The sequence below is a fragment of the Crotalus tigris genome, unplaced genomic scaffold (genome assembly GCF_016545835.1).
Source record: "Crotalus tigris isolate CLP2741 ecotype Arizona unplaced genomic scaffold, ASM1654583v1 scf7180000019154.1569036, whole genome shotgun sequence".
In the NCBI taxonomy this organism is placed as follows: domain Eukaryota; kingdom Metazoa; phylum Chordata; class Lepidosauria; order Squamata; family Viperidae; genus Crotalus; species Crotalus tigris.
Window position 1 is genome coordinate 438,120 of NW_024097404.1, and position 24,448 is coordinate 462,567.

Consider the following 24,448-nt stretch of genomic DNA (forward strand, 5'->3'; position numbering starts at 1 on the left):
GGTTTTTGAAAGCCAATAGAATAGACTCTCTTGAATAGAGTCTAATTCTATTGGCTTTCAAAAGCCAATAGGAATTGTCCAGGCTGTCTCTGCCCTGCTGAGCCCGCCAAAAGTCCCATTCTGCAAACGGTGCTGCAAGTTGTCTGCAGCGAAGGTGAGCTGTCTGGAAGTTTCCACCCCTCCCTGCTGAGCAACTACTAAAAATGTAAGTAAAAGAGGGCCAGGGGTGGGAGGTGGGAGGCCGGTGGGCGCAGGGAGGGTTGCTGGCACGCGTGGGGCCTGGCGGGTGCCTTATCTCCCTTGGGCTGGGCCAGCTGGTGGCCCAGCCGGTGGTCGCCCTGCGCCCTGCGCCGTCGCTGCCACTTGCCAGCTATGCCTCGGCCGGCGCAGGGGGCGGCACCACGCTTGCACAGCGCTCCCGGGCAGGGAAAGTCCTCGATTTATGACCGGTTGGGTAGTCCTCGACTTACAACCGGTTGAGTAGTCCTCAACTTACGACCGGTTGGGGGGTCGCGGCATTAAAAAGATTGAAAACCACTGGTCTAGTTACAGCAGAAGCAAAGTCAGTTCTGAGGTTTTTCCCGCTAAAACTGACATAGGTAAAAATTCCTTTTCTTCTCTGGGCAACCCACAGTTCATTGCCCACCAATTCCATGCAGTTCTTTTGTTTTGGGAAAACAGTCTGTGCCATTTGAACAATTCTTGGAACTTGACCTTGGTGGGTAACTCTTCTCAGGCAGCAGCAGCTCTTGTGCATTCCTTAGCCCTCCCCCTTTCTTAGGAATTTACCAACCCCCTTCCCATTTCTGTTTGGAAAACTGCGAGCCAAAACCAGGTACAGGCAACGATGAAGCCGAGTCAGTTTTGACACTTCCATCGAAACAATAAATTAGAGTATCAAAAATCCAGTGTTGAGATTCCTATCTCTTTATTTCTGAATATCAATAATTCTTGCTGTTATCAGCATAAACCTAATATCTGTATTCTTAATATTTTTATTTCCTTCTTTGAACAAGTATAAAATGCATATTTTACTATTGCTTGAGCTAATGAAACAGATACTGATCTCCTTAAAGATTGCCCACTAAAATTGTTTGGTCTCTGGGCATCCTTACCAAATGTCTTTAACCATATTCTTTCTGCTGTCCATAGATAAAGTATTTTTATTTGTTTGCTAAAAGCATTGGGATACAATACCAGTGCCACATTAATTTCAAAGAATTTTAACTCTACTAGAAATAGATACAGTATCAGTGTTTGTGTGTGGGGGTTGCTCTTATGTATAATTCCATTTATCATCAATATTTATATCAGGTTTCATTCTTGTAATTGTTTTACAGCATGGGTATGCATTCCAGAGGTCCTTAATAATATACTTAATTTTTCTGAAACTGCCTTTTAGGATTTCCCTCTCATTTACTTCAAGACAAGTTCTATTAAATCACACACCTGGATCTCCACTCATGCGAAATTGTTTCATCCCCATCCCCCATCCTCAGTTCCTGCTATTCAGCTTATATCAGGTAATCTCTTTGGAATGGGAAAAAATGCAACTACTTTCCTTTTGTCAAGCTGGGAAAACCTATGAAACTAAGAAATTAAGAGCATGAACTACAAACCAAAACAATCACAGCAAATCTTATTGCAATACGTGATGAATGCATAGATTCATCATATATTGTATACCAGATGCTCAAAGTAAAAGCAAGAGAGAACTGTTCCAGGAATATTGTCTTGCTTTGTTTGTGGAACTTACATGCTGCATTAAATGACAATTCTTGTGTGAAATCCCTGCCACATGAGATCAGTGTCAAAATCAGTCTGAAGCCAGAGCTGTTTGAAAGCATCACTTAGGCATTTTTTTTCTTAGATAGCAGGAGTGGGCTTTTTCACACACAAAGCTCAAAGTAACTCTTTTTTTCAATTGGGTTCTAATATGCAACGTGCTATTGGGTTGCAATGGCTATATTGGCCAGGAGACCCATTCACATTGTAGATGACTCCCTTGTTTTTCCTTCCACATGAACAGAAATGTATTCGTTTTATTTACTTCATTCATTTATATTACCCATCTTTCAAGGCATGTCTTCCCAAGATTTCACAAGAAACAGCTGATTTAAAATACTGTATGTTTAACACAAGCCACGTTATACATGAAATTAAGAATGCAGATTTAATCTCCAGACATAAGTATTTTCAAGAAAAAATATTTAAACAAGGAAAATCAAGAGTTCGCATTTCTTTTGCAGAGCAAAATGAAATAGTATTTTAGAAATATTTAAATTAAATCCACTAGGGCATATAGTATGCAAAAATTGGTCACTTTCTAGTCAACAGCAAGAGAACCAATAGAACAGAAAAAAGTTAGGAACCTGTAGTCACTTTAGAGGCTTCTAGGCTGGTATTAGAAATAGCAATGTTGGTGGGCAACAAATTCTAAGAGGTTGCAGCATCTGTAAAGCATTTTATAAAGTAGGGCCATGAGCTAAACAATATTTCCCTCAACCCCTGAATTTTCATATGTGCTGTCCTGATAGCTTTCCTCTCCCAGTTTCAGTTTGGTTGCTTCATGCAACTGCTTCATTTGCAAGATGTAGAAATTAAATATAATTAGGTGTGTTTTTCTGAATACAGATGAATGTGCTTTCATTTCTGCATATCAGAACTGATGCCATTTTGTCTGCAAACCATGAAAATGGCAAGGCTAAAATCATATATCACAAACCAAAAAGTTGTCCTGCCTTATAGCCTAAGTCAGGAGGACAATGCTTAACTGGCTTGTGCTGTTATACCAATTTCTTAACCATTAAGGAGAAAAAGTTTTATGATCACATGTTTTTTTTCCTAGAACACATGACTTCTTCTTCTGCGATGAAAAGCCACAAAAGAGGAAAGAACAAGGACAAAGAAACACAACAAAAGAGCCAGTCAGAAGACTAGTTAGGGTTGAAAAACATAACACAATGAAGCATAGAGTACAGTAAGCCTAGGAGTATATCACATCAGGCTGTATTGTACTTGGTGGATATATGAAAATTACAATATTGTCCCTTATATGCAGTTTTTTTAATTTGTAATAAGGAATAGTCACTCTGAAGTTACAACTCTTGAACATATTACCTCAGTTTTGCATGTTTTAAAATATTCCAAGTTCATTTATCAAATCTGATTATGAAAATCTATGCTAAAATCTATGCGACTTTAGTTTACAATGTAACCTGATCTATATTTCTTTTAAACAAGTTTAATAAATGATACATTTTTACAAATTCATGAGTATATGCAATTTGTACAGATTTTTCACCAATATAAACTTTGCATTTGTTGGAAAAAGTACATTGAGATATTCAGAGGTCGATTAATTTTAAATCACTGGCCTGACTGAAAAATAAAGATTAGATAGTTTGAATTTAAATGCAAACTAAATTAATTTTGCCTCCATCTCTAGCCCTTGCATATTCTTTATTAGTATCTAATTCAAGTGGCCAGAAAAGAATGTAAAAAATATTGTGAGAAAAGATGCCACACTGTAAAGCCCCACAAAGCTATTCTAGAAATTGAAGCAGGGTTTAACAAGAAAATCAATCTACTAAGTTCACTCAAGCACTGCAGCTCCTGCGATGCATTTTAAATTGCCTGTCAAAAGGTGAAAGGGGAGTTTGTTTACCACATTAAATTGCCACTATGATTGAGTCAGGTGGCTCTTTAAACCTAGGATGACAGAGGAAATGATAGCTGAAGGCCAACAGTCTTTTAGGCTGGCTGAAACCTGTTTGAAATTGTAAACTGTGAACATATGGTCATAGAAAAAGTCTTCCTAGCTAGAAGCTACTAGCTCTGTAGGTTAAGGAAAAAATGATCAGCACAGGAGCTGATTAACCTATATGGTACAATAAGGACTGCTTTTCTCACCCCTTCTGATTTCTTATTCTTGATCTGGATTAGATGAATTCTTGCTTATTTTTTATTTTCAATGCTTTATTCTGAGAGGCCATTTATTATTCAATAGAAGCCTAATCTATTGCAGGTTTATACCATTGGTTTATAGCAGGTGGTATTTTGGCACCTGGCAGGTGGTACGTGACCGTCCTAGAGAAGTGGTAGTGGGGGGGGGCTGGGCAGAAACCCCAGAATCAGTGCCAGGCTCCAGCTGATCGGTGCTTCTGGAAGCTGGAGGTGCGCTGAAGAGAAAAGGAAGGAGGGAGGAGAGGATAAAAAAGGAGGTCTTGACGGAGAAAGGGCCAGCGAAGGGCTGCCCCTGCTCCGCCCCCTGGGCAAGCGAAGAGGAGGCAGCGATCACCCGGCATCCCTGCTGAACATCCCTGCTGACCACTGTGAAAGAAAAAAGGCAAGAGAAGTGTTTCCCTTTCCCCCAGGTTGCCAGCACTCTCGTGCTCGCTGCCTTCTCCGTGCATCCCCAGGGGACAGGGCAGAGATGGCGAGGGGATCCTTGCTGGCTCCAGGGCTACCTTGTGGATCTAAGGCTGAGCGCATTCCAGCTTTGATGGACCCCACCAGTAGATCAGCACCACGACCACTCACTAACCTAGCCTAGCAGCCACCAGGCTTCCCTTTCACTGGGATCGCCCCTGCCTGCGTGGAATAGCGACGGCCAGTGGCAGCATGGCCACGAGGAAGCACTGGCAAGCTCTCCCCCTCCCATCATCCCTTCCTGAGCACAGAGGAAGGAAAGAGAAGCAGGGGAGAAAGAAAGGAAGGAAGGAAGGAAATGAAAGGAAAGAAGGAAGGAAAGAAGGAAGGAAGGAACTGGGAAAGGGACTGCCTTCTGAGCGCTTCTCAAGTTTATTTTTTTTAGCTGCCCAAGGCTCCAGACAGGAGGCTTCCCATTTTGACCCCTCCCCCACTTTGTTGCCTCTGTGCCTGAAGAGCCACTGCATGGCTCTCAGCTCACCTCTCCAAGACCCATACACAGGTGTGTATATATGTGTGTGCGTGTGCACATGCGCATGGGGAGTGTCACTCCTTGCAGCCCCACTCTGTGACATTGGGGAGAAAAAGAACAAGAGAGATAAGAGAAGCTGTGATGGGAGCTTCTTGCAGCCTTCCACAGGGCTGGGGGGGCGGGAGCTGGGGGGGGGCATGGCACGATGTGATCAGTGGCATGTTGAGAAAAAAAACAAGTACTCCCAAAAAACCCAGCTTTCATTAGTTTGCAGCCTGCCATCGCAGAAGGTCTCTGTTGAGGCACAGGGCTGCAAGGGATGAGACCCTCCCATGCGTACACATACATAAACACGTGTGTGAGTCTGGGAGAAGTGAGTTGAGAGCCATGCAGAGGCAACAATAGGGGGAGGGGTCAAAATGTGAAGCTTCTGTCCACCGCTGCCTATTTGTTGCCACCTCTGCCCAGAGCCTCTGGCAGTTTTTTTTAAATAAGCAGAGGGAGGGAGGGAGGGAGGAGAGACAACTTGGTTGTAAATGCCCCAGTTTGGAAGGGAAAGCAATTTTATGTCCTGTTTTCTCACAGACAGAACTTTCTTGGCAATTCAAGGTAACATTGGTATTCTTGAATTGTGAGCTCTTAGGAAAGTATTCCCTCCTTGTATGTTGCTAACAGCCATTTCCAGTGGGGAAAACAGGACAAAGCAAAGTGGGGGAAAATATTTTCCTTTGTTATATTTCCAGTCTGAATTAGACCAAGGCTGAGTCCCTACAGGAGAGCTCTTTTAAGATTGCGTATTAATAGAAAAGCAACTAAGCTATCTCTGTTCCTAAATACTAAAGCTGTTGTACATAAAAAATGGAGGAGCTCTGATCAACTATCACAGCTACAATTTTGACAGTTTTGCTGTATTGTTGTCTGTGGATGCTCCCACTAAATGCAAGCACGGGATAAACTGAGCCTGGTTTGTTCTCAATCTTTTAAGTGACAACAAACTACTAGCAAAAGTGGCATTTGATTACAAGGCAAGGAGGCATTGAGAAATGTTTCCCCTTTTGCATTTGAGCATCCAAGAAGGGACAGGAAAAGAGAAAGGGAAAGAGGAAAGACAAAGAAAAAGAAGGAAAGAGGGGAAGGAAGAAAAAGGAAAGGACAATGAAGAGGGAAGGAAGGAAGGAAGGAAGGAAGGAAGGAAGGAAGGAAGGAAGGAAGGAAGGAAGGAAGGAAGGAAGGAAGGTCAGAGTGGCGCACAGACCTTGTGCACACAAATAATGCACCCTAAAGAACCCCTATCCGTGGGCGACATGTCATCTGTGGTCTACCAAATCAACTGCAATGATTGCTCATGTAACTACATTGGGGAGACCACGAAACGCCTCCGGACAAGGCTCCATGAGCATGAATTGGGCCATTAAATGTAAAGAAAAACGGTCTCGGGTATGGGCTCACACTATCGAGCACAACCATACCTTCAATTTTACAGAGGCCAGAATCATTGCTCACGATACAACCAAGGGTGGCCGTCTATTAAAAGAGGCTTGGTTATCCAATCAACATTGGGTCAACCGGCATATTGAGCTATTACCTGCCTACCAGATGCTACACCGGCATGTATTATCATGTAAGAGGATTAAATGGAGGAATCAACAATCATTTCTCCCCCCCCCCCGGCATGAGCAGGAAGGTAGAGGATCGTAACCTCTCACTAGCCAACACATCGGCGCAGCATGAGGGGACGAGGAGGCAGACCAGACCCATGGATATTCGGAGAGGGTGCTTGACCAATGAGGACAGTGATGCCAGCACAATGGAGGAGCGACTAGCCGAAATGGCAGCATCGCAGGCAGAAGAGTCACTTGAGCGGCGAGATGATTGCGTGCGGCAAGACGAATGCTCCTGGCGGACGGAGCGAGTGGAGAGAGGCAGAGCGCCAAAACTTAAAGAGACGTCAGCCAGCCTGATGGAAATAGGATCGATACAACTGATTGCGGGAGGGTGGGGGCCGAATAACCCATCACGCGCTCATTAGCTAAACTGTTAGCTTCACAGAGACTATAAGAATGTGCTTCCCACTCCTGGCTTACACTCTGATGACGTCAGCAGGCCCTGATGAAAGCTCAGTTTTAATAAATTTTTAGTCTTGGATGCTGTCTTCAGTAGTTATCATTTTATCTCTAACTACTAGAGATAGAAATTGCTTGAGGTTCCATTTTGTTTTCCATATTATTTAATATCTATATGAAGCCGTATAGGGAAGAATCACTCACACAATTGGAACTTGGTGTCATTAATACACTGATAATGTTCAGCTATATTTATTTTCTCAATGTATTTTTCCTATGGACTCAGGTCTGCATGTAGTAGACATTCCAATTTATCCAAGCATAAAAATGTGAATATGGGAAAACAAACCAGAAGCTGAATTTAAGTAAGATGAAGCTATAACTGGGAGCAGGGGTTTTGGGAAATACACTTGATTTTGATGGAACTGTATTCTCTATTAAGTTGTACAATTGTACTGTAAGGGTTGTTCTGGATCTATCACTGATGCTGAATGGCCACATATTATTAGTGGCAAGAATGGTTTTAGAGGCTCTGACTGATAAAGTAGAGACATCTATCTCTAAAGAAGGCAGATTGACTTTGGTAACTCATATACTTGTTAATTGAAAGGCTGGTCTACTGCAATGAGCTTTTTATTTAAAGATGATTTAGAAATTCCAGGTTTCAGGTGGCTAATAAGAATAAAAGAAAGACAAAAAAAGTCTGTATAGTGGACATGGAAGTATCTGCAGACAGCAAAATAGAAGAGAAAGAACTGGATAAGATAATAAAATACAAAGGCCTGCAAATAGAAACAGAATGACTGTAGCAAAAGAAAGCTAAGGTGTACCAAAAGCAGTAGATGCTTGGGCGCAATTCCAAAACAACTGGGGCATCAATTGAATACTATCAGCATTGACAAAATCACCATTAGTCAATTGCAAAAGGCAGTTAATATTACTTGGAACAGCTTATATCCTATGACAATACCTTTAACACTAACAAACGTTCACATATGCTTATCCCAGGTCCTTGGGAAGGATTTGATAGGTGGACAAAAATGCCAAATCCGGTCTGAACATGTGGCTGACTGAGCAACAAATAATAATTTAACCGGTATGCAGCACTGCTATTAAATAAAATTAGAAAAAAATATCAATGCAAGCTTTCACATTCACAGCCTTTTAACCCAGAAACATTCTTCTTCATTAGCATATATCATGTGATTGAAAATAAAACAGCTAACCTGATATGTGTTGTCAAAACTGTCATACATGAATCTTGTGATCAGGGATGTCTTCCCAACTGTAAAGGAAAACAACAATTAAAGATTGAATAGTAGCCATGAATGTTGAGATCAGTCACAATCCTGTATATCCCATTCAACCCATAAGCAGATGTTTTAGAAGCATAATTCTTATCCAAATGACATGTTTTGAAAATGGGGGTACCTAAGTTTATTTTCTATTTTTGAAAATTATTCACAAATGATCTCAGGATCAAAGAGAAAAAAATAACCTTAAACATTGTTGCAAAATGTTCAACAAGGTTCCTCAAACCTGTATCTGTAAAAGGAAGACGGGACCAGCCTGCATACAGACATTCCTAAGAACTGTGTAGTTTAGTCACAGTGAAATGGTTGCCAAAGCAGTAGTTGAAGGTCATCCATTTTGCCTTTTGAAGTAGCCACCTTATTCCATCAATTGACAGGTTCAGCACAGTAAAGAGGAAACATTTTAAAAGGGCCTTTTTAACCCCTCTCCTCAAGCAATTATCCATTCTCTTTAACCCCCCAGATTTCAAATACTTATATACTTGATCAATTTATAATATGTAAAACATACTAAAATGGCAAGAATTTTAAACTTCTAAGCTATCTAAAAGTTCAAGAAACAGAAACTTTAGTAAAACTACATGATGATACTTATCAAATATGGTAGTATGAGAAGGAATATAAGACGATAAAATAACAAGATCCAAATGTTGTTATATGATGTAACTTGAGTGACTCAAAAAGGATTTAGTTTTATCCTTTGTTATCTCCCCAAGAAACTCAAAGTAACATTTTAATTCTCTAGTTATTGATATCATAGGTATATTTTTCATAACATCTTATTTTATGAACAGATTCTAATTATTACAGGCATTTTCCAACAAGTCAAACCACAAAAATATTTATTGGGTTATCTATAGTTTATTTTTATTATTATGAATTATTTTGTTAAAATAATTCTTTGAAATTTGTCTTTGTTGCATTCAAAGATATTTTCTAGAGAATTAAAAATCTATCCAAGTAGAAGAAATGTTGAATCAAAAGCAGTTTAATGATTTTGCAAGTTAAGTAAGGGAAAAATCACAAGATTAGAACTGATGTATGTAATTCTGAGAAAAGATGGAACATAAGATTTAAACCCAAAACATCTAAATGCCAGATATATGATTGATTTGAAGCACTGCAAGCTACCATGATATAACATTGTGCCATATCTCAGGCTTATACTATATCCTTCACTTTCGTCTTCTCTGATGTATTGGTATTTCCTAAAAAAAATCTGGTTTCTTGGTGACCAGTACTTTGCAGGCATATTATCAACCCATTGCTTACCCTACAGGACTTCAAAATTAGGTATTCTTCCTATTACGCAATACTTGTTTCTTTATCTAGAATCTAGATTCCTGACTGAGGGTCCTAGAATCAAGACAAAACTGAAAATCAGGCATAAGTGGATTCAAACTGCATGGATTTAAATTTCTAGCCTGTATACCTTTAAGCAAATGATTTAACATTTTCAGTGTGCTTCAGTGTGGTCACTGATACAAGGAATAAGAAGCACACACAGTTTACAGAGCGATGAGCTGTGAAAGTAGAAACAAAAGGTACCCAACCAGAGACCCTCTAAGCAAACTAGTCTAAGCAATTCAATTCTTTTCTTAGCCAAGTTTTTCATTCTGAAAGAAACACAGCTATATGGGAAAGTTTCTATTGTTTAATGGAAAATCTATAACAGCTCTCCCTTTAGCACATACAGTACTAATAAAATACACTATTATGTTTAATGTATTGATTTTAATAGTTTTTGCATAAGAATAGGGCGTGTAATGTACTGTTATTTTAAGGTTTAGCATTTAGAGCTATCCAAAGTGATATGCATTTTATAAATAAATAAACAAATCCTTTGTCCCATCAGAGAACTGAGGCAATAAAAAGTGTTAAGAAATTGGCCCTAATCTTCAATTCTTTATTGAGGGAAATAGCAGGCTATTACTTATATTTTTTGTGGAGTCCTTGATGGTCTCTGAGCTGGCCTGATTACTTGATAATGTTTTATTATCCAACTCAATAATATAATCAGCGCTGTATTGATATTTTCTTTCCAACCAACCAATACAGGGACTATGATGGCTAGACTGTAAAAAAGGAAGTACCATTTTCATCCCACAAATACAAGTTATTTTATTATCAAGGCAGATGTTACCACTGTGTCAAAAAACTTCTATTGCATTACTTTCAATTATTCTTATTACATTTGATAAGATTGCTTTCTTTGTAATTTCAAAATTTCCAGCATTTGCTTGTTTTAAGATAGGTGAGTGACTTGTTTCTTGCTTGGCAATTAATTATCTTTCTATAGTCTGCAGTTTCCTATGCTAATTCAAGAGAAGACATGATGATATCTGTTCTATCCTTCTCTTGACATGCTCCCATATGTAAAGCATATCTCAAAAAAAATCTACCTTTCTACACACAACTATTACTGTATGTGTGTTGATTATGCTAATTAAATGCACAAAAAGGAAAACATTTTAACTCAACCTTGGTTTAAGACCATCTCCCCCCTAGGAGTCATTGGTTAATTAAGAAACTTTACAATGCCATTCATCAAGAGCTTTAATTAACTATGCTAATTCCCTCTGTTGTGCCTGCTGTAAAGATAGGAGCTCTCTTTAGGTTTAATGAGCATCCTGTGCTGAGGGCATACCAGCAGGAGTGCAACAGCAAGGATCTTTATTGGTTTGGAATTTTTCACACATTTCCATTTCATCAAAATCTCCCACCAGAAAAAAAGGAAAATACCATATTTTTCTTCAGCACTATACGGTATTCGGTGGATAAGGTTTAATGCCAGCTAATTTAGCATTATAGCATTACAGAGCTATCATGAAAAATATGATTAGCTTGTGGAAAAGAAGGGAATTGTTGTTTATAGGAATAGTACAACTATTTAGCACTTCTTTTAAAAACAAAAACAAAAGTATGGCAAGATGGGGACATAGCAGACTGATTTTCCTTTAATGGGAAAGGAGAGAATAAACAGTATTGTCTCCAGCAGTCATCGCTATAGATGCCAGAGACAATTTCTTTGCCAGAGACAATTTCTTTTTAACCACTAACAAGGGCAACAGGAGGAATGATTCCTTGTAGAAGGGTTCCACTGTTCCATGACATTTGATCATACTTCTACAAGCACCAACTCATAATTCCATTTTGGTCCATTTATGCATTGTCAAGAAGGAGAAAAAGAATTAAGAAAAATATTCACAAACACAGAGCATGACATGAAAAATATTTACATAAAATCCACATTTGTTAATTTATGAATGTAAATTTGATTTTAAAAATGCAATTCACCTTGTCAGAAAAATTATGACTTGGTAACCTGTGCTTACATATCTTCTGCTTCCATTTAAATAACTTTTTTTAAACCAGACATTGTTCAAATTGATCTGGTAAAATAGGATACCTGGCTAATCAGTTATATCTTTGAGGTAATAGGATAGATAGGAGGAGGAAATAGAATGAATTTTAGCAATTATTCTGAAATTATACTTCTCATATTGAACTTACAGTTTATCTTTTTGTTTATTTCAACATTCAAGGTGGTTTATAACAAGAACAACAACAAAAAAAAACCAGTATATAAATAATGAAAAATCTGCTCCTAGATGGTAGATGTCAGCAATGTTGCAAGAATTCACACAAATGTTTACTAGCTAACTTCAATTCTATTGATGAAGCAAACTCCTAAATCTACATTCTCCACTACTGTATGGGACTTATGGAAAGGGCCATTAGTTGAAAAAAGATTAACACACACACACACACACACACACACACACACCTTCATCAACCAATTAAATTGCATTGTTCTCACTTGTATAACATGAAAATATCAAAAGATCCAATTCTGGATCTTCTCTTTCCCAGAATTTTTTTGTACAACAGCATTCAGTTGTTAACTCAGAGACTATACCAAAATGTATGAATGAGAAATGCAAGCTGGTCTGAGGCTTTTATATAATGAAACAAGAGCTCACAACTTCCCTACAATGGACCCATACATGGTTTCCATGTTTGCAGCTTATTTGTTTTATCATAAAGGACTAGAATTTGGAAGTTGCAAAATAGTACAAAAAGAAGAGACACAAGTCCCTCTCCTTCTTGATAAATGGTAAGCAATCACACACAACACACAACAAAATATTTAAATATATCAAAATATCCTAATAAATATCTAAATATCCTAATAAAATATCAACAATCACCTCCATCAATTTATAGAAACAAACAGATGATCAAAAAATGTTAGTCCAATTTAGTAAGCATCTGAATTCATTGTATGTCTTGCAAGAATGTATCCTAATACTTTCTTCTGATAATCCATAAAGTGATTGAAAACTGCCAGAACAATAATTATTGTTCTAATCAATAATTTGATAATTTGCCAGTGTTAGTTTTTGTTAAATACTTTTAAAGATAAGCTGTATTTGAGAATGCCTATTTTCAGAAAACTGATAGATCCAGATAGTTTTATGCATTTGTTAACTGAAATGCTGCAAATGGCATAAGACATATTCTATATATATCAGAATGCTTATATAATTTTTATATTTCTAGTTCTTACATAAGCAATTATTTACCTCTGATTAAAAGCTAATTATTTTAAAAGAGTTTTGTTTTTCTTTAATAATCTTTAAAAATATTAAGTATTTCTAAAAACATTTTTCTATAACTGAAATCTGCCCAAAAAATTTGGGGCAAATTAGTAATAAAATAAATTGAGGATGAAGAAAAGTAGTTTTCAGGACAAAGGCTAGCAATCCAAGACCAAATAATGTGCTAACATCTTTCTCTTTAGGAACAGAAGGTAACTGTAAGTAAATCAAAGAAGACAAGGAAGGATAGACCACGAAGCCTTGTCAAGGACATAGTAGTACCTAGCTTAAAACAAACAAACAAACAAAAAAAATAGTTTGTATGAAGGGGAAAATTATGCAAAATATGCCAGCGCTCAGCCATAGCAGTGAGTTTCTTGATATCAGAAATCTGCATGGCAGGTTTTTCTTGCTCTTTGCTATGTGAACTTGCTGAATAGGTTTATTGTCAGTCAGTGATACGAGAAGGGAGAAGTCCTCAACTTACAACCACAATTGGGACCAGAATTTTTGTTGCTAAACAAGGTGGTTATTAAGTGAGTCACCTCTCATTTTATGAGCTTTTTTGCCATGGTTGTTAAGTGACTCACTGCAGTTGTTAAGTGAATCACATGGCTGTTAAGTGAATACGGTTTCCCCCCATTTACTTTACTTGTTGGAGGCCATCTGAGAAGATTGCAAATGGCGATCACATGATCTCATAAATATACAGTATGCTAGTTGTCAACTGCCCAAATTTTGACCATGGAGATGCTGCAACTGTTGTAAGTTCAAGGACCTGTCATAAATCATTTATCAATACCACTGTAACTTCGAATGGTCACTAAACAAATGGTTGTAAGTTGGGGACTACTTGCATTGTATGAAGCTTTGCTCCTAAGGATGAATGTAAGTGGTCAATTGCATGTGAATTTACTGGAATTGCTAGAATAGTAGTTACCTAGAATTTTATTTTCCTTCACAGTAAAATAGTTTGAAAACAGTTTAATCTAAAAGTGAACAAGGCTATACTACACAGATGAATTTAATTTAGTTTACGCCATCTTACCATATATAATTCCTAGAGCAGGAGGAAAATGTTTCTGTATAAGAGATTAAAATATCCAACTGCTAGGTAATATCTCATTTATCTGGCCAGATAGTAGATAATGGCTCTATTCACATGACAGCTTAATTGAGTCAAGAAAAAGGCTGTTGTATGAACATTGTAATTCAGTTCAATTAATCTTGAAATCCAGAGAAGTCCTAAAAAGTCATAATTTCTCTGGATATTTATTTATGAATTTTTGAGCCACACTGTATTTTTATAAATAAGGCAGTGAACATACCTAATACTTTTTTCTCCTATTTTCTTCACAAGAACACTCCTGTGAGATGGGTTTGGCTAAGACAGAGTGACAAGCATTCATCCTGCTTACATGCCTAAGGCAGGACTAGAACTTAGTTTCCTGGTTTCTAGCCTGGTGCCTTAACTACTACACCAAACTGACTAAGTTACTACTTAACCTCCTTTTTATGTTTGTTACCATCTGCAATGGTAAAGGAATGAAAAAAAGGATGGAGATGTCTTAGTGGTCCTCCTTTCATGATGGGGTAATCTTCTAGATTCCTTCAGAGTAGCTAGGACTGCTTCAATTGTTTCTGCAAGACTGATAGAGTTCATCATACTTGCCATCTTTTATCTTTATTTTTATTGATTTTATTGTAATTCTTTGTTGTGAGTGTCTCAAAGTTGTTCAGAGTCAGGTGGCATACAAATTTAATAATTAATTATGCACTGGTGATACATGAGACTACGGTAAATCAATACTCCAGGAGAGAAGCTGGCTAAGTTGGTCGTGTTGTCTAACCAGACATACTGAATCTTCAATACCTAAAACAACAAACCGTTTTGTGGCATTTAAAATAAGAAATAGCCTTCATTCTAGCATATGAGTTATGAGATAAAGTTCAGTATCATCTTCAGATGCAGTATCATCTTCAAATGGGGGCAGAGGTCCTTACGCTTGTTGAAGATGAGGTATGTGCAGACACAGTGTGTGTCATGGTCTGGCTGGGCCAGATAGTAGAAAATGAGAAGTTAGTTGGCTGCTGCCCCTTCTGTGATCTACAATTCTGCTTGTAGGATCTTATTAATATGAAGTGATTACAATGCAAACCACTTCAATTCAAATAAAAACTCTATGTTAAAAAGTATAAAATAATATTCAGTTAAAAAGTGTTAAGATGCAAAAGGAAAACAAAAAGAAATAATATCTATTCCTACAGGGAAGTCTTGAGGTGCCAGGGAATGTGAGGAATATCACAACTTGTCTTGCTCACCATGAAAGCCATTTTGGAAAATCAGCCCCATTCTCTCAAAATTCCATGTCTTAAAGGTTGCTTGTCTCTGCCCTACATTGTAACTGCTTTCTCCAATTTAATATTGTTATTCTACATCATTGCTGCAAGGCAAAAACATTTCCAGATTTTTTTAAAATAAAAGTTTATCTTCCTCCGATATTATTCTGCCTAATCCAATCAGATTTATTTTGCCTAAGGATTTTATGTAGGAATACTAGCACTGCATATGGCACACATTCAGCACAGGATCCACAGCTGAATCCAAGAAAGAGACAAATATTCAGCTAACAATTTCTGTAACACTTGCATCGGTCAATCCTATTCTTCAAAGTCCAGTCAGACAAAGGGAAAGGTGAAACCCACTTCATACATGCATTATCTGAGAAACTGATAAACAGGCAGGCTGTTTGTATTCCAGGCGCGTGCACCAGGCAGAACTCATGCAAGAACACCAGAATCTTGCAAAAACTCACAAGAGATTTTCTCTCCTAAGAGCCTTTTTATTTTTTGACCATTACACACTGGCAACTTGAAAAGGTTATAAACACTTGGTCTTTGGAGTTTTGATCTGTTGCCGTTTTCACAGAAACACAATCAGTCTTTACTAGCTTACAGTTCTGCTTTGCCTACAAATCTAAAATAATAAAACGGCAGGAAAAAAGAGTAGGCAGATCATCCCAGAGTCCAACAATTCATCTAAAATTCTTCTCACAAGAAACCACATAATGTTTCACATTCAGGGACTCTCGTTCAATTGACTTGGTTATTAAGGATAGGTATTATGTAAAGTGAAATAATGCATAATGAAACAAAAGGGAAAAAAGCTCAGTTCCACAGGAAACCTAATATAAATATGCAACAGCTTCTTATCATATATCATCTTACAGATTTGGAGGTCTGATTTTATATTATTAAAATCTAGCTTATCTGGAACTCCAGGTAAAAATTTAGTATATTGCAACCAACCCAAACATTTTATTTACAGGCAGGTGTACACATGATTAATTTAAATAAGCCATTTTGGGGGCTTCTTGGGATACTCTAAATTATTGACTAGCAATATGATCTTAGTTCAGTCGACACACAGGACTAAAATGGCTTAGTTACTTTATTATTCAGTGTGTTGTGCAAGCAGAGACTGAGAGAATTGTCACTTCACTGCTCTTCTTGGGAAGATATCGAAGATAGGGAAAGAAAAAGGACAATTTTTATCCATTAGCCAGGCAGCCTAGCCAAATCAATACTAGATCAAAGGTGTCCAGCACAAAACAGTCTCAGCAATTCATCATGGAGGTCACAGGCCTCTTTTTGACATTATCCATGGAACACAGGAAAAATCTGTCCTGACTGAGCAATACTGACTAGAGGAGAAAAATGGTATTGTAACTTTGAACAAATAACTGTTTTATAGTCTGTCTGGAGACAACTGTCTGCTTGTGATAGGCTGCTGATTTTGAACAGAGCACTACTCTTCTTCATCATATATTTAAATAGTACAAATTTCCAACAAGCTCTAGCATTCTCTGCAGTGGTGGAGATGGGGCTAATGATTAGGTGCCTCTAAATAAAAGATACCAGCACACATGGCATTTCTGTAATATCTGCAAACCAAACAAGACATTTTCTAATCTTACAGCAATTTTAGATGATATGATTGGATGATTGTCCAACTTCTTTTTTTTTCAGAACCAGAAGCTCAAATTCGATTTGGAATTTGTGATACTGGATATTTCAAGTTTCCAATTTCCTGTTGGCAGGAACTAATGCCAATCTTTATCTTGGAGGTTTTTTGTTTTTTTTTGTCTTTTCCCACAAGCCATTAAGCTGCTTCAGTGTCCCAGGGTTCTTACACAGGCTTTTATGATGATGTTGAACTACTCCCCTAGATTTCTGCAGTTTTATATTACAAACATAAACATGAGATGAAGAAGCAAGGGAGGGGATAGGTAATGAGTACCATTGGAGGCCAATTTTGATTCCCCCTTCTTGGTCAGTTGCAGCTGATTAGCACATTCTGAGTTCCTGCTACAGTTACCATACAGTGAGAAAAAGTCTTGGGCAACTACAAGATTATCTTTGAGTACTTCTGACATTCCAGCTCAATGCAGGAAGAGTGAAAATGGAATGGCTAGGAACAAGGATCTTAGATGCAGATACTTGGTGTACCCTTTACATCTCATCAGTTCTATAAATGTTCTAAATTCAAAATTATTATTTGGATGGAAAAGCAGAAGTTATCAAGTATCTTAATAGCATCACTGAAGGATATTTATATGCTACTAAGCTAGATACTTCCAATTTATATTCATACCATTAGAAGTCTTTGGGATCTTTTGCTATCAGCAGTGTTCCAGAAAGCACTCTAATTTCATTTTTTCCCTCTAAGATTGTACCGGTCTGAAAATATTGCTCTGAGTTCACCTGAGAACTTAGATTAAAATATCAAAGCATAAGCAGATGACACTTAACTATCCCCATCTCACTGCATATGCCACAAATCTTTTGGAGCCAATAACAGTGCAAATGTGAGCTAATAATCAGAAGCTCAACAAGATGAGCATGATTTGAGACTTGTAAAACATGTTGACTTCTTCAGAATAGGATGCCATTCATCAAGGATTAATTTCATGACTGGGAAAAGGGGGTGGGGGGAGGGGGGAGGGGAGAGTATGGGTAGTATGTTCAATAGTTCAGATTTTGGTGATAGAGGATTGCTCGGGCATTTTCCCTCAGACCGCATCCGACTGAGAAGAAGAGGAGAGGGACAAGTAAGTAGAAAGATAGAGGAGAGAGGGAGGGGAGGAGAGGAGAGGAGGAGGAGGTAGAAGGAAGGGGGAAGTGAAGAGATGAGAGGGGGATGCGGTCTGGGGGGAAATGGGTGAGCAATGTCGGAATTTGTGTGATTTTAATTTCTTATGTATCTGAATTTTTTCTTATGATTGTAATGAAAATAAAATAATAAAAATTGATAAAAAAGATGCTCTTAAATATTAAATTTATTTATTTAAATTGAAATCTTTTTTTATTATACTAGCTGAAGTAGTTTTATAGCTATATTGTTTCATTTACTGATTGATCTTGTAAAGTGCTCTCCAAATCCCTTGGTGCCCAAAGAACTGAATAGTAAATTATTACATTAATTTGTATATCATTCAGAGCATATACATGTAAGGTGAAATAACAAAGAAAATGTTATAGATGTTCATAAAAGTGATAAAATACCATTAGGATGAAATGCTTAGTATCTTTTGGTAACAAATGGTTTTTCCCATGTCATACCTAAAATTCCTACCGTCGATTAATTCTGTGGTCCCTCAACTTGAAAATATGCACCATTAACAGTACAGGTTTTCTATGCAACTACACTTGTAGTTTGATTTCTTAGAATAGTTTTTCGGGGGTTGATGGAAAAGGGATTATCCAGATGAGCTTTATCCTATTTAGCACCCTCCAGAAATTATGGGCAATGTGGGCAATATGAAGATGGGGAAAAATGTTTTAAACTTCTCTCCCAAAGATCTTTCTTCTGTTTAGAAATCTTAAATATGATTCTTTCTAAAAAAAAACAACTATTTCTGCTACATTTAATTGGTGGGCTAAAATTGAATACATTGAATACATTTTACAATTCTTATTAAGTCTCAGTTGGGTATTCATGTTAATGAAAAAAAATACACCTTTTTGTAATTTAGTTGCATTCTATTTATTTTTATACTCTGGAACTACTTTCTCTAACCTACTGTCCTGCATCATTTCCCAGCCAGGAATCCCAGTTGCAGGGAAGATTAAGAAGGCTAAATGTTTCCCCACTCCAGAACTGGAACATTTATCTATGTGTGGGCCTGGCCATATTGAGAGAGGTTAATATCAAGAGAAGAATCTTTCAAGAACGCTCACTATTACCATCACTATGTGTTATTGCACTGGCAGTAACACCATCCACCCTATCCCAAGTCCTTGGGAAGGATTCAATGAGTGGACAAAAATGCCAAATCTGGTCTAAACATCTGGCTTAGTGTGTGACCCACCATTATAACTGTGTTGGCTGATCACACAGTTAGCCAGATGTTTAGAATGGATTTAATGGTATTAGAAGTACCATCACAGGGTTTAAGCTTTTCAAAGTAAAGTTACCTTTTGCATTTGACTTATGGTGAATTTCTCAGTGCTGATGGTGTTCAGATGGTGCTCCTGTCATTTTGGGATAGCACTCAAAGTGCCTATTACTATTGATATTATCTTTGCTTTATTTTTCTATTGTCATTCTACTTCTATTTTCAGGTCTTTATATTTTGCGATTTTGTCCAGTTTTTTTTTCTCTTCAGTTCTGGTGATGTTGCTTCATTGAACAGTCAGCCAGATGTCCAGATTGGATGTTATTATCATTATATTATTTATTTATTAATATTATTAATTTAGGAAATAGCAAAACCATTTTCTCAATGGAACATCTACATTTTTGTCCTAAGCGTTGAGTACCAAAGATTATAAGGAGCAGGCAAATAGAAGATTCAGTCAGGAAGGAAGAAAGAATTTGGGCATTATGTGAAAGCATTAATAATAACTACTACTACTACTACTACTACTACTACTACTACTACAACCCCCTGTTCAGGCAGGAAACCCTATACCATTTCAGACAAATGAAAGAGTTAAACTATAAACTGACTACTGAGAAAACAGCAGATGACAAGAGCTATGAAGGGAAACACAGAACTCAAGAGAGATAAGCAGTGGTACTGCCAAACATCCTGATGAATAATTAAAGCCCATCCTGATGTCTTATGGAGTGGAAAACACTCTTCCCATGTCTGCTCTCTCAATTAGTCATGCTTGGGCAGCAAAAGCATCTGTCACAATGAACAGGACTCCTGGGATGGGAGGGTTACTCAGGCACACATTGGCAAGGGTGCAACACCAACTATCCCATTTCCATGGTAGCACAGAATCTGGGGCAAAGAGTCGGCATCACCTCTGGCTGCTTCCACAAGTAGCTGTTCTCCATGCAGTGGATTGGAACAAATAACATTCAAGTATATGTGCAATTCATAGCAAACTGTGTACCTCTCCTCATCATACCAGCCAGCATTGCAGCCTATTTAGCTGCACTTCTACTCCATCACAGTGGGGGAGAAATTCTTCCATTCGTTTTGTGTAAGCCATTGAGTGTGATCCTGACAGCAGGTACACAGATATGTACAGAATGCTGCTACTCAGTTGCCAGGCAACTAGCAGTAAAGTGAGCAAAAAAGCGTGAGAGGTCAGGGGGAGCCCTGCCGATTAGAGATGAGCTTCAGGCCACTTCCCTAACATATGGGCAAAAACACCCAATTAACTGATTCAGGCATGAAAATGCTTGGAGATAAATCTCACCAGCCTCAAATAGGATTCATTCCTATGCAAGAGAACAAGATATTATAATCTACTGCAACACATTCATACTTAGTAAGGAGAAAGATATATTGAGCACCATGGGACTTTAAACAGTATAGATATATACAGAACACATGCTTAATTCTCCTCCTGAAACTATTGAATGGGAGTAAAATACTGAACTACATTCAGTCCAGGAAAGTGTGATTTTTCTCAATTAATAACTCTGGAAACTTTGTAAGATTTGCCCAGGGGTATCCTGCTAATAATGTTAGTAAGGGCTTCTTCAGTCATAGAGAACTGGATGGGGAAGAAATGAGAGGTTTTACCTAGTAATTTGAAAAAAGAAAGACACTCTGTTTTTCTTGCAAAACACTTCCATGGTTGGGTATTTGTAAGGACCCACAGCAGCTAACCACCCAAGAAAGCAGAACTCTTGAAACAGGTATTGTCTCAAAAGGAAACTTTTATTAGGGGCTAGTGACAGTAGGGAAGTCAAGGCAAGATCTGGGGAAAATCTCGCTTAAAAACGTATAGTTAAACCAGCAATATTCCTCCTCCCACCAAAATCATAATGTCCATTTGAAATCCAGCCAATCCACAGGTGGCATGATGTGTGGGTAACTGGCACAGTTGGCACACATCTCAAGATCTTCTCCAGTTTTGTTTCTCTGTAACGATCTCCCTGATAAGGGAGACACATTCCTCTCTCAAGTGGATAAAGGCAGGAGAGGCAGCAGAAAGCGAAAGTTATCCCAACCAAAGCAAATGTTTCCTCTCCCCCCAGCATAATGGCAGGACCCAAATCAAAAGCACAAGAGTATATATGCAAAGAAAACAATAAGGATTTGGGCACCTGACAGTATTAGAAAGATAATCCTTTGGATCGTTCTGGGAAAGATAAACTGTAAAGTGATTTTTTTTTGTAACAATAGGAGATGGTTTGCTATTCCCCCTCCCCCCAGATGTTCTTTGAACTTTCCAGCTTATCTATAACTGTGAGATTTCCTGCTGTATCCTCATCCAAGGACAACCAGGTCTGACACTGCTTTATTTTATTTTATTTTCAGATCAGCAAAGTTCACCATTTCCTGTGGACCTCAATCTACAGTGACATTTGTAGAACTTTCAGTAAGATTTCATGTGTGGACTACAACTCTCAGATATCCCTAGCCAGCAGGCTATCTGGGGAATTGTGGGTTTTGAAGTCCCCACATCTTAAAGTTCACAAGAGTGAGAAATACTGCATTAATATATATTGCTTTAATTAATATTCAGTTAAGTTCCAAAAATGATTCATATTATAGATGAACTAATTAGTGCTCTGCACCATGTTTTTCCTAAGAACTGAAAAGAATGATTTCTCCTCCTTAAATTCATCCTTATAAGAAAAAAAGTTTAAACAAAATGATTTACTGAGCTTCCAAATACATGATCTAAAAGATACTTTATTTGCAACAACCCATTAAGCAAAATACCACTATTGCAGGGGAAAAAAGCAAAATCTTAACATGCATGAAAATTCAGAATCTGCACTGCTCACATTATTATAAACAGAATGACAAACAAAAAAGAATTTGGTATGGATATAGCTACTACATGAATACAAGAAATAAAAACAAGAGGATGGCAAAACGTTTTCTGCTTTATGCCAAATCAGTTGGTTCAATTCAAGTCCAGGCCTACTGAAATAGGGTGTTTAAAGTAGCCCCATGTCTTTGCCTTGGGAGCTGATTCAAAAGTGAGGTTTCTTAAATTTTATTTAACAATGTCTGATAACCATGTCCATTTGCCATCTAATCTAGTACAAACAACTTTTTAGGTGAATAGGGTGGCTACCTAAGTGAATAGTGCCTGATGATTTTTAAACATCTAGCTACTTGGATAAAACTCCCAGCAAATCCCATATTGGTAGGGAAGACAATAAAGTTGATAGAACACATTAGGAAGAGACACTGGCAACCGACTTCAGTATTTCTACCAAGAAAACTATCCAGCTATTCCCATGTAGCCATCAGCATCTGAACTTAAAGAAGACATTGTGTTTTTACGAGAGGACATAAGCTATCTATTCAGACAAAGTGGATAAAAAAGAATAGTATAAAAATACAGGCCTGCCAGTTTTTTAAAGAGGAAAAAACTAGATTATGAAGTAAAAAGAAAACCCTACCTTTGCGGTCCATTGGTAATCCTATGTTAGGAATAGAATAGAATAGAATAGAATAGAAGCTGGAAGGGACCTTGGAGGTCTTCTAGTCCAGCCCCCTGCTTAAGCAGGAGAACCTATACCATCTCAGACAAGTCACTGTCTAGCCCAGGGGTAGGCAACCTTGGCTCTTTTATGACTCGTGGACTTCAACTCCCAGAATTCCTGAGCCAGCCAAGCGGGCTCAGGAATTCTGGGAGTTGAGGTTCACGAGTCACAAAAGAGCCAAGGTTGTCTACTCCTGGTCTAGCCTCTTCTTAAAAATCTCCTGTGATGGAGCGCCCACAACTTCTGGAGGCAAGCTGTTCCACTGTCAGGACGTTTCTCCTTAATTCTAGGTTGCTTCTCTCTTTGATCAGTTTCCAACCATTGTTTCTTGTCCTGCTCTCTGGTGCTTTGGTGAATAACATGACCTCCTCTTCTTTGTGGCAGCCCCTCAAATACTGGAATACTGCTATCATGTCTCCCCTATTTCTTCTTTTCTCTAGACTAGCCAAACCCAAGTCCTGCAGCCATTCTTCATATGTTTTAGTCTCCAGGCCTTTGATCATCTTAGTTGCTCTTCTCTGAATTTTTTCCAAACTTTTTTGTGAGATGGTGACCAAAATTGGCTGCAGTATTCCAGGTGTGGTCTTATTAGGGTTTTATAAAGCAGTACTAATACCTCACATGATCTTGATTCTATGCCTGTTTATACAACCCAGGATTGTATTGTTTTTTTTGGCTGCTGGTGCACATTGCTGGCTCATGGTTAAGTGATGGTCCACTAGGACTCCAAGGTCCCTCTCACAGTTACTGTTTTTAAGCCAAATCTTGCCCAATCTGCACTTGTACCTTTGATTTTTTTCTGCCTAAATGTAAAACTTTGCTTTTCTCTACATTGAAATCATTTTGTTGGATAGGGCCCATTGTTCAAGTTTGTCAACATCTTTTTGGATCCTGAGTTTGTCTTCTAGGATGTTGGCTACTCCTGCCAGTTTGGTGTCATCTGCAAATATGATGAGTTCCCCTTCAATTCTCTTATTTAAGTCATTGATGAAGATATTGAATAGTACTGACCAAAAGGTACCATTTCAGCTTCACTAAAACTTTCATTATCCCCAATGGCCACAAATAACCAGGCCACTATTTCTTTACTAACCCCATTTTTCAGCTATTTAACTATATTTTAATTTTTCATTCACTTAATTGCTTCCTCTCTAGCCCAACTAAATAACTGCAATGTGTGGGCTCATGCCATGGAGTCCTACAGGTTCTTCCAAGCCTGCTTTTGTTCCTAAGGATGCAGTTTGAGTTTGTTTTTTGGATTTGTTTTGTTTTTGCTGGGGCCTTAGCTAATCATGTTACAGAAAAAGGAAACTAGGAATAATGCTTAAAAACAAAGAAGTGTGTTCTTTTATTGGATTATTTTCCCCAATTCATACTCTGAGCATGCATTTCTCTACCACTGCAATTGTCTATCTGTCTTAAGAACTGAAACAAAACTAAGAGGCCCTCTCCCCCCACTTTTAGGCTCAGACAGCAATCCATGCCAACAACTAATTTTTTTCCCATGGTTCAAGAATATACAATAGACAAGGAAGCCAAAGCATGACACGATCAGGGGAGATAGTGAAGAAGAGGAAATATATCAAAGCTGTTAATTT

The 24,448-nt window shown here is 38.0% G+C and overlaps 1 protein-coding gene across 1 annotated transcript in view; it reads right to left on the reverse strand.

Moving 5' to 3' along the window:
• The window catches only part of RAB6B (RAB6B, member RAS oncogene family), a 46,074-nt gene that overhangs the window by 17,066 nt on the left and 4,560 nt on the right, over positions 1 to 24,448 (reverse strand). Inside the window, exon 2 of the mRNA XM_039360134.1 lies at positions 8,193 to 8,251. Coding sequence (XP_039216068.1) covers positions 8,193 to 8,251 — 59 coding nt within the window. The remainder of the gene's footprint in view (positions 1 to 8,192; positions 8,252 to 24,448) is intronic.